The sequence below is a fragment of the Macrotis lagotis genome, chromosome 1 (genome assembly GCF_037893015.1).
Source record: "Macrotis lagotis isolate mMagLag1 chromosome 1, bilby.v1.9.chrom.fasta, whole genome shotgun sequence".
Classification (NCBI taxonomy): Eukaryota; Metazoa; Chordata; class Mammalia; order Peramelemorphia; family Peramelidae; genus Macrotis; species Macrotis lagotis.
The window spans coordinates 436,339,952-436,350,950 of record NC_133658.1 but is presented as its reverse complement, the minus strand read 5'-3'; the positions used below and the strand labels follow the sequence as shown (position 1 = coordinate 436,350,950).

Below are 10,999 nucleotides of genomic sequence, written 5' to 3'. Positions count from 1 at the left end.
CACACATGTTTTTGCATTGTGAATTTGTGTATATATATAATAAACATTTTGTGTATGCATTCATAAATATATATATAATTCAAAAGGAGCAAGATTTATATTAGCTAAAAGTATTGTTAAAAATCTATTTCAATGGCATAGCAATTGTATGTGAAAGCTGACTTACTCAACAGAGAGGGTTTTGAATAACTGGTACTAATCAATATTGTATGGCAGCAGACTGACAGGTCTTTGTTTCAAAATAAGACAAATGGGTTGACATGGGATATTTTCTATGAAGTACCTACTATGTTCTGTACTAAGTTCAAAGGTTACAAAGAAAGATAAAAGACAATATCTTCTCTTAAAAAGCTTACAATCAGGGCTGCTATGGTGGTGTAGTGGATCAAGCACCAGCCCTGGAGTCAAGAGTACCTGGGTTCAAATCCAGTCTCAGACACTTAATAATTACCTTGCAAAAATCTAAACAAAAAAAAAAGCTTACAATCTGGGGTGGTTAGGGGCCACAGTGGATAGAGCACTGGCCCTGGAGTCAGGAGTTCCTGAGTTCAAATCTGACCTCAGACACTTAATAATTACCTAGCAGTGTGGCCTTGGGCAAGCCACTTAACCCCGTTTGCTTGCAAAAACCTAAAAAAAAAGCTTACAATCTCTTGGAGAAAGATAACAAATTTAGAGACAACAAAGAGAGTTTGAAGGAGGGAGGATTTTGTAAAGTTGTTATTTCTGGCCAATTCTCACTTAGATCAACACTAGTGCTGGGGGGGTCCTAGTAATTCAGAGGTAGAAGTAGGGGACATGTCTAATACTTTTTTTAAAAAAAATAGAATTTAAATTTTTATGGAAACAGTACCAAATGGGGTAGCTAAGAAATTCAGGAGCTGAACTGGGAAAGAAAAGAATTTAGATAAAATCAGGAAAAACTGTGTCCTCTGGTGAGAGGAGAATGAAGTATCTAAATGTATTACGCATTGTACTAAGTGCTTTGCAAATATTTTCTAATTTGATTCTACCAAAGCTAGGTACCATTATTTCCCCCATTCTACAATTAAGGAAATTGAGGTAGACATGGTTATGTGACTTACCCAGTATCACATAGCTAGTAAGTATCTGAGACTGGATTTGAAATTGGATCTTCTTGGATCTTCCTGACTCCAGGCTTACTGCTCTGTCTACTGTGCCATTTCTTGGTTTAGGGGGTAGGGTGGTTATCAAGACTTTGATTTCATTCATGTGGGGAACTCTGCCAAAATGAAATATCATAAATCATTTTATCTGATTGTCTGACTCATTCAAAATTTAAAAAATATAATTTAAGTACCTGCACAAGGCACCCTCATCTTTGTCTAGATAATGTACTCAAGTTAACACAAAACAGTCAACATCCACTACTTCCTTTGATCCTCAAACAACTTTATGATACAGATGCCATCTCATATGTCCCCATTTTACAGGTGAGGAAATTGAAACTTAGAAAAGTTAAATGATTTCTCTAAAGTTGTACAACTAGCTAAGTGCCCACAGTGGAATTTAATATCAGGTCTCCAAGTCCTGAATACCTTCAATCACATCACAGTGCTCTACAGGGAAGAAACTAACACATAATTCCCCGGCAGTCCTTCAAAGATACCCAGGTAACCCTTGAATATCTCACTGGCTACTTATGTCTGAATATCCCTAAAATCTCCTTAAAATTTGTATATACCCATTAGCCACAAGTTTCTGATTAGAAAATTTGTGGTGAGAAAAATTCAAAGTTTTTATTTTCTTAATAAAAGAGAATTTTAATTTTAAAAAGTTACTTTTTATGGAAAATAATATTTTCTAGGATTTTTTTGATTGTCATTATGGAATTGACAGCTTCTGACAACAAAATAATTAGCTCTAAGAACTAAACCCCAAACTCAATTACAGGGTTATTCCTGAATCTCCACGATGGCTGATATCTCAAGGAAGATTTAGAGAGGCAGAAGACATCATCCAAAAAGCTGCAAAAATGAATAACGTGACAGCCCCAGTGATATTATTTGATCCTTCAGAGGTAAAAATTTGTGAGCATTTGCTTTTCACCATGATGCCAACCATGTACTCTTTACTCTAAACATAACATTATTTTCCTCATATCCAAATATATGAACTTTTACTAAATAAAAAACCCTAGACTCTATATTCTTGGTGCTTCAGAGATAACTTTGACACATATTTCCTACATGTAATTATATATGTGTGTGTGTGTGTCTGTGTCTATGTGTGTCTTTGTATATAGTATGTGAAATTTTCCCTCAATTACATGTTAAAACAATTTTTGACATTTACATTTTTTTAAGTTTTGAGTTCCAAATTCTATCCCTTCCTCCCATCCTCTTTCACTCCTTTCCTGAGATGGTTAAGCAATATAAGTGGAATCACTTATAATCTAATGGGAGAAATAGCACAAACCAATAGGTAGCCAATATCAAGGAGTTATTGTGTAATCAAAAGACAATGATAACCAGAGGCTTTGATGTGTATGTCTGACTCTTATCTTTGGCATGTCTAAATTTTTCATTCAACAAACTCATTTTTCATTCAACAAACATTAAGCAAATATCTTCTTCAAAGTACCTGTGTACAGCTACAGGAGTAGAAAGACCAGGAAAAAATAATTCCTGTCCTCGCAGAACTTTTGGGCCCATAAAAGCACATTGATGAGGGTAATGTGAGATTTGGAGGGATTTGTATGGGTTTGTACATAGTTTGGAATAAATTTGAAAATATTTTCCTGGAGATTGATGGCTTGAGGGTTACATTTTGAAGCACTTAAGTACTATGGACATTAGTTGCATTGCAATAGAGACTGTGTTCCTCCATATTTAGGAAATATCAGAATCTGATGATCCTTCTAGAATCACATAGGGAAAGAGGTGGTATGGTAGCTAGAGTCCTATATTTGGAGACAGGAAGACCTGATTTCAAATTCTGCTTTAGACATTTCTTAATTATATGACACTAGGCAAGTCACTAAACCTTTCTTAGCCTCAGTTTTCTTTACAACATAATGGAAATAATAACACCTATTTCACAGATTAATGTGAGAATTAAATGATGTATTCTAAAGATCTTAGCAAACTTTGGAGTACTATATATATATATATATATATATATATATATATATATATATATACACACACACACACATAGTAGATATTATTATCTTAAATTTAGAGCTGGAAGATTGTTGAGTTCAATATAATTTTACAGATCAGGAAACTAAGTCACAGAGAAGTCACTTTTTCAAGGTCACACAGGTAGTAAGATGAGATCTGAACCCAATTCTTTCCAACTTCAAGTCCAGTGATGTCTCCACTATGGCAGGGTACCTCTCAAGTATCAAATCTAAAGTCACACCCAAGACATTTTAGATGAGAACAAAGTTCTAGGATCATAAAGCCATTTAGATTTAACTGGAAAGGTACCTTAAAAGTCATCACCATTCATTTTATAGGTAAGTCAAGACAACAAACACTGATTAAATTCACTACAGTAAGGAAAATGAGACCCCAAAAGGGTAAATATTTTGTCTGATGTCAAACAGGTGGTAAATGACAGTGCTGGGATTCTGTCAGCATCCATTAAAGGTTCAGAGATCTAGTAAAGTAGATGTATCTTGCAATGATTCCAGATTCAGTCATAAATGATGGGATACTTCATAGAGCTTAAGGTCCCCCTGGTCCATTGCCCCAAACCATCCTTGAAATAACCATTCCACTTAACCGGGCCCCCTGAACTAGCATTGCTAATGAATCTTACCCTTCTAAATTCATCTCAATTCAAAAAGTATTTCTTGAATAAATAAGTTTTTAGCAGCCCTGTGTTAGGGAGGCAGAAGCAGTTCTATGTCTTTGCCCTTGAAAACTTCACAGTCTCTTGGAGAAGACATGAAACTTGTAGAACCTTGTACAATTCAGAATGATCAAATGCTAAATGGATTAAGCTAAGGACCATATCTGGCAGTGAAGAGATGGGACCATTCTGTCCCAAGAGGATGCGAGATAAAGTAGGTGTCACTTTATATTCAAGAATCTTTTCATGTTTTCCTTTATCTAATCTCAAAATCATCTCCATTCTTTTAGCTCCAGGAATTAACACCCCTAGAACAGCAAAAGGCATATATCCTGGATCTATTCAGAACTCGTCATATTGCCATAATCACCATCATGTCTTTGATGCTGTGGTAAGTACCAGACTATGAAAATGAACATCTGCTACAAAGAAGCTCAGGAGGTTGTTTGAGATTGATTTGCTTATATCAGGGAAAGCCCTAGGCACTAGGGCTGGAATCCATATCAGTGACAAAGAAAAATGGTGTTATTCTAAGATGTTTGAACTTTACTATAAATTCACTTTTTGAAGTTTAACAATGATTGATATTCAGGAACTTATAAGTCCTTGATTTTAGCAGCAAGGCAGACTGCTAGAACTATGCCCTGGAACTTTTATTAGCAATTAGACATTTGGCTCAAGATGCCAATAGTCCAGATTCCCAACATAATGAGAGTCCAGGGGAAGCAAGTGAGGAGGGGAAGATATCATTGTGTGGTACAACTACTTCTAGACTTACAGCCGGGCGGCTAGGTGGCGCAGTGGATAAAGCACCGGCCCTGGAGTCAGGAGTACCTGGGTTCAAATCCGGTCTCAGACACTTAATAATTAACTAGCTATGTGGCCTTAGGCAAGCCACTTAACCCCATCACCTAGCAAAAACCTAAAAAAAAAATCTAGACTTAAGCCCCAGGGTGCTTCCTCCTCAAACTTGAAGAAGCTGGGTCAGACTCTCTGGGCACTGGATCAACTCCTCTCCTGGAATGTCTATTCTCCCAAAACCATGCAACTAAATTTACCTCAGTGCATTAATTCCTAGCTGCAATTCTGCCATGCCTCATCCCAAATGAGTCTTTTCAGCTCTTTTGGGTTTAACAACAAAATGACTGACCTGACTGGTATTTGAATCAGGGCTAGTAGTTTTGAAACCAATTCCAGATCTATACTAGAAATTACACTGTTGGGTCAGAACTAACCAATCTAAGACTTCCTAGAAGTTCCATGATTTGATATGCTTAATGAAGTATTTTTTAGGGGGCAGCTAAGTGGTGCAGTGGATAAAGCACCGGCCCTGGAGTCAGGAGTACCTGGGTTCAAATCCGATCTCAGATACTTAATAATTACCTAGCTGTGTGACCTTGGGCAAACCACTTAACCCTATTTGCCTTGCAAAAACCTAAAAAAAAAGACTGCCCCCTCTGAGATATAGGGAAAAGAAGGGCAGATCAAGCTTATCAGGACAACAAGTAGATGACTGTTAAAGCAAAAAGATTCCAATCACATCTAACTGAATTTTGAATGCTCTCAGATATTCCCAGAGTTTAATCATTTTAATTGTATATAATTCATGGATTTATTAAAAATCTTCCAGATCTTTTCCTGATAACTGCTGCTGCTGCTACTACTACTACTATTACTACTATTACTTTGTTATTGTCCAGTTGTTTCAGTCATGTCCAACTCTATGACCCCATTTGGAGTTTTTCTAACAAAGACAATAGATTGGGCTGCCATTTCCATCTCTAATTCATTTTACAGATGGAGAAATTCAGGTCAACAGAGTTAAGTGACCTGCCCAGGGGTCACACAACTAGTGTCCAAAACCAGATTTAAAATCAGAACGATTCCTTCCTGATCTAGGCCCAGTGCTCTATCTACTGAACCACATAGCAACTCTACTACTGTTACTACTGTTGCTGCTGCTGCTGCTGCTGTTGCTGCTCTTCATTTTGATTCAGTTTTGAAATAAACATAATATTCCATGGAAAGTAAATATAAATTTAAAAAACTTTGAGGGGCATGTATGCTAAGGGGGACTATTAGATAGTTAAATGTTTTTCTAAATTTAGACAAATTAACATATGTATACCACCAAAAGTCAACTCTCACCAGAGAATATACCTCAGATATGTAATTTTCCTTTTCCTTGAAAGTGTTCTCTGAAATAGTGGGAAACCACCTTCATCATCTCTGAAGCATTATGTCCTATAGGACCGTATCTACTCCCTTATATATGTAAAGGTATATTTTCATTCCATAGGACATATTTTTTTGAACACCAAAAGCATACAGACATTGAATCCCCCACAAGTTGGATCCCTTCCAAAATACCAAAAGGAGGGATAGCCCTTAGACAGAAGCCTTTACAATATAAACTTGCCAATTTACAATACATTCACTTTTAGGTTGCATTAAAACATCGGTGCCTGTGAACAAACATTTCCTCAATTATGGAATTGCCTAACTTCTAATAAAATAGTGTTGCAGAAGACTTTTGAGTGGGAAAAGTGAAAGCTTAAGAACCAGAAGACTAGAATCAAACCTTCAGTTCTTCTACTTACTCTGGGTTTCAATTTCTTAATCTATAAAAGTGAGAGAATTGGATTAAATATCTTCTAAAAACCTTTGTCATTCTAACCCATGATTCATATGATCATCTCTTTCAGATATCCAAAGGACAAATGAGAGAAAGCAAAATGATTAGTACTGTCCATAAGCAATTCTTCATTATACAGGGTGTCCCAAAAGTCTTAGTGCAGTTTGAGACTTTAATATGTTTAAGCTATTCATAATAAAATTACATGATCTAGATAAGGTGAACTGAAGTATAATATATACCTCCAGAAGAGTTGAAGCTTTTTAGGGTCTCTGATTTTCTGCTAAATTGTTTTGTTATAGATAATGGGTCTTTCAAGACATATGAAGTTTGTCCATGGAGGACACACTTGAGATTCACTTTAGTTCTGTTCCAAATCAGTGTCTACTTTTATTTAAACTCATGCAGTTTTTAGTTTAGGCTTCAGGATTGTATGAGTATTGTAAATATTGTCTTTAGAGGAAGGAAGGAAGAGAAGGAAACAAAAATACATGGATGAGAGAAGAGAGAAGGAAGTTCAGAAACAAATATGGCAAGCAGACCAGAATACTGTCAAATTGAATACTCACTTTTTAAAAGCCAAGTTGTACACAATTCATATATAATTCTCACAGTTTCATGCATAATTATCTTTTTCCATTCTTCACTATATATATATGGAAATATTCGTGTTTTTCATATTAAAAACAAATACAACACTGTTTTCAAAAATTGTCCTTAAGTTTAGGATCTAGAGATGATCTCAGTAATGATGAGGGAGATGAGGGGAAAAATTAAATATTTATAATAAAAGTATCTACTGTGCAAGTAATTTTCAAATGTGTTCTCATTTGAGCTTTACAGTAACCCAGTGAGATAGGTGCTATTATTATCATTCCTATTTTACCAATGACAACACTGAGGCAAACACAGGTTAAGTGACTTGCCCTGGGACACATGGCTAAATGTCTAAGGCTGGAATTGAACTTAGTTCTTCCTGACTTCAGACCTAGTCCTAAGGGAAATGAATAGTAAAGTTCAAAGATAACAGAGATGATATGTGACATTTGTGGATATTGGCATAAAATAAATACAGAATTCTAAACACAAAGCATCTCATTATTTTTATTGTGCTAATGCTCTCAGAAACACATATTGGAACCCTTCCTAAGGAACTGTATTGTACCCTTTAAAAAAAAGTATTACAAACTTCATAACCATCAGCAAGGACAAACAATGACAGAGCAAAGTCTTGAAGGAAAAAAAAAACCTTTAGCAATTAATAAAGTATTGCCAGCAGACTTAACAAGTAACTCATAAACAAAAAAAATGGGTTTGACCTCTGCCCCTTGGATGTTTGCTATCTTTGGCTTTGTTCCCTTTCTTTAAATGGATTTGTAGGCTGTGTGTTTATAACTCTGATTCTTTACATCTTGATTAATATCATTTATTATGGATCTTCTTCTATTTCCTCATATCGACTGCTTTTAACAGCACTAAAATGTTCCATGACATTAATGCACTACAGTGATTTTAGTCATTCCTCAATGCTCAGTCAGAAGAGCTGGAGATCTTTACAACAAAAATAAAGCAATTATCAATATTTTTGAATAGCAAAATCATTTATTCCTTTTCACAATGTAAGACAAAGTTCTAGAAATATAATTTCTGGGTCAAAAAGGTAATAGCTTTGTGGCTCTTACTATTATTACTAAATTGTCCTAAAAATCATTTGCACCAGTTGATGATTAACTAATAGAAATAGAGTATCTGCTTGCCCACAGTCTGGCAACATTTTTTCTTTGACTATTTTTGTCAGTCTAGACTCTGTGGGATGGTATTTTAAAGTCTTAAAGTGCATTTCTTTGATTATTGAAGAATCTAGTAATTTTTCATGTAGTTATTAATAATTTTAATTTCTTAGATTGAATAATACCTACAGGAAGATCTCCAGGAGACCAGTAATTAACCAGAGTCATTTGTTTGATTTAATTATCTGTATTTAGTCCACATGAATTTTTGTTAGCAGGTTTTTTAAAATTTGATTTTATTTGTTTTTTGTTTTGTTTTTAGGTTTTTGCAAGGCAAATGGGGTTAAGTGGCTTCTCCAAGGCCATACAGCTAGGTAATGATTAAGTGTCTGAGGCTGGATTTGAACTCAGGTATTCCTGACTCCAGGCCCAGTGCTCTATCTACTGCGCCACCTAGCCGCCCCCTGAAATTTGATTTTAAAAACTTAAAATTTTAAAAAACAAAAATCTCAAATTTGAGTGCTAAAAAATTTTTTTTCATTGGGTAAATATAGATAAATTTTCAATTTTCTTCTAACCTAGTAAAAATTTGTTCTTATATCCATTTCTATAACAACCAAAAGTCCCAATAGTTCTCTCACCAAAGATGTTTTTCATAAATTTCTCATAATTTGGAGATAATCTATTTTTTTTGTCTCAGGTGGTTTATGGCAACAGTTGATATACAAAAGAATCTTCAAAGTGCAGTTATTTTTCTCCCACAGAACAGATTCAAAATGACAATAAACTGTGACTTGAGCAGCTAGGAAGGGAAGATGGAGAATTAGGTCTAGTCAGGAAGCCTTTGTTCAAATCTAGCCTCAGACATGGACTAGCTAAATTCAGCAAATCCCTTGCCCTCTTCTTCCTCACTTTCCTCTTCTGTAAAATAAGGGTAGTAATAATAGCAACTACCTCCCATCCAGAGTGAGAATCAAATGACATAATCTATGCAAAACAACTTAGCACCTTAGTAACTGGCACACAGGAGTAGGTACTGCATAAATGTTCATTTTTATTACCATTATATAACTACCACACAATGTGCAACCCACATTTTATGGAACTAAGAAACAATTTGGGCCTTTCATTTTCTTTGTCTCACAATAAGCTTTATTTTATGTCTGAATTTAATTGTAAGTAGGCCTTCCTCTATTACTCATGTATTTCTATCTTTATTGGTATACTAATGAACTCTAGGCTATTCCTATTTTTAAACTTGTGTGGCTAAAATACTTCTCACTGAATAATAGTGATAAAGGATTGAAGTTCTATAGGGCAGCAAGAAAAACTGATATTTTCAATCCAACTAGTCCTAGAACTAATAGGTTGTTGAAGTGTTAACCATAACCAATCCTTGACCAAGTAAGATGGGAATGATTCAGCTCTCTTCATCCTTGCCTTCTCCTGTCTTTCAGGATGCTAGTATCAGTAAGTTATTTTGGTCTCTCTCTCAACACTCCTAATTTGCATGGAGACGTCTATCTGAATTGTTTCCTGTCTGCTGCCATTGAAGTTCCTGCCTATGTGATAGCCTGGCTGCTGCTCCGAAACCTGCCCCGACGATATATCATTGCCGGGACACTATTCCTGGGCGGAGGGGTTCTCCTTTTCATTCAGCTGGTACCAATTGGTGAGAAGTTTAGTTGATGTCATAGACTAATTTTACAAAAAGAAAATGATCTTTCTTCAGGCCATCAAAATATCACACATACTATATGTCCCCAAAGCATACTGTCTATGAACCTCCTAGAAACCAAATGAAATTAATATCCTTTGGCACTAGAGAACCACAACATTAGTCTTGGTTTTAAACATGTGAATGATGATTCAATTCAGTTCAATTAAACTTGTATTTCTTAAGGATCTATTATGTGCAAGTTACAACAGCAAAAATGAAATTGTTCCCTGTCCTCAGGACCTTTTACTCTGTTGAAAGGATATATTTGATTTGTCGATGTAAGAAACAGTGAAGGCAAAGCAGGAAGCCAGGCAAAATGCTTAAGGAATATTTAATGAGGGAATGAATGTTTTCATTTGGAGGACAGGAAGGAAGACTACATAGAGGAGACAACATGGGATCCTCTCTTCCTAGAGGAAGATATTCTAAGCCAAAATGAAAAGGGAGCTTTTCTTTTTTTTTTCTGGTCAGCACCAGGTTTTGGTGATTCCCATCAGTAGTTCCTTAGTACTTAAATTGTTTCTGGATGCTTACTGGGAGTTTTTTGGTTCATTTTTTTTTTAATGAGGAAGCTTTGGATTTAGGCTATGCCATTCCTAGGAGTTTTTTTTTTAATTTTTTTTTAGGTTTTTGCAAGGCAAATGGGGTTAAGTGGCTTTCCCAAGGCCACATAGCTAGGTAATTATTAAGTGTCTGAGACCAGATTTGGACCTAGGTACTCCTGACTCCAGGGCCAGTGCTTTATCCACTGTGCCACCTAGCCACCCCACCCCTAGGAGTTTTCTTTCAGGAGATGATTGATGAATTCTATTTTTACTTTGTCCCCTGGTTCTATAGATCTGAATAGTTTTCGATTATAATTTTGTTCTAATATTTCTTGCTGCCTTATGGAGTCATTGATTTCTATTCAGGTTTCAGTCCTTTGCTTGGATAAAGTTTATCATTTCCTGTTCTAGAGTATTTTTTTCTTCTTCCAATTCTTTCCTCCAAAGATTTTTATATATTTATGTTTTATCATTTGCTCCTTTTCTTCTAGATATTCATATAGTTTTTATGTAAAATCCATTTTTTCTTTGAGTTTATAGTTATTCC

The 10,999-nt window shown here is 35.4% G+C and overlaps 1 protein-coding gene and 1 long non-coding RNA gene across 7 annotated transcripts in view; one reads left to right on the top strand and one right to left on the bottom strand.

Moving 5' to 3' along the window:
- The window catches only part of LOC141506466 (uncharacterized), a 61,361-nt gene that overhangs the window by 26,285 nt on the left and 24,077 nt on the right, over positions 1–10,999 (bottom strand). For all 4 annotated transcript variants that reach the window (XR_012473897.1, XR_012473899.1, XR_012473898.1 and 1 more), the window contains exon 2: positions 1,086–1,243. This is a non-coding gene — a long non-coding RNA (uncharacterized LOC141506466). The remainder of the gene's footprint in view (positions 1–1,085; positions 1,244–10,999) is intronic.
- The window catches only part of LOC141506465 (solute carrier family 22 member 4-like), a 91,094-nt gene that overhangs the window by 67,709 nt on the left and 12,386 nt on the right, over positions 1–10,999 (top strand). For all 3 annotated transcript variants that reach the window (XM_074213276.1, XM_074213274.1, XM_074213275.1), the window contains 3 exons: positions 1,915–2,041; positions 4,113–4,213; positions 9,645–9,859. In XM_074213276.1, coding sequence (XP_074069377.1) covers positions 1,915–2,041; positions 4,113–4,213; positions 9,645–9,859 — 443 coding nt within the window. The remainder of the gene's footprint in view (positions 1–1,914; positions 2,042–4,112; positions 4,214–9,644; positions 9,860–10,999) is intronic.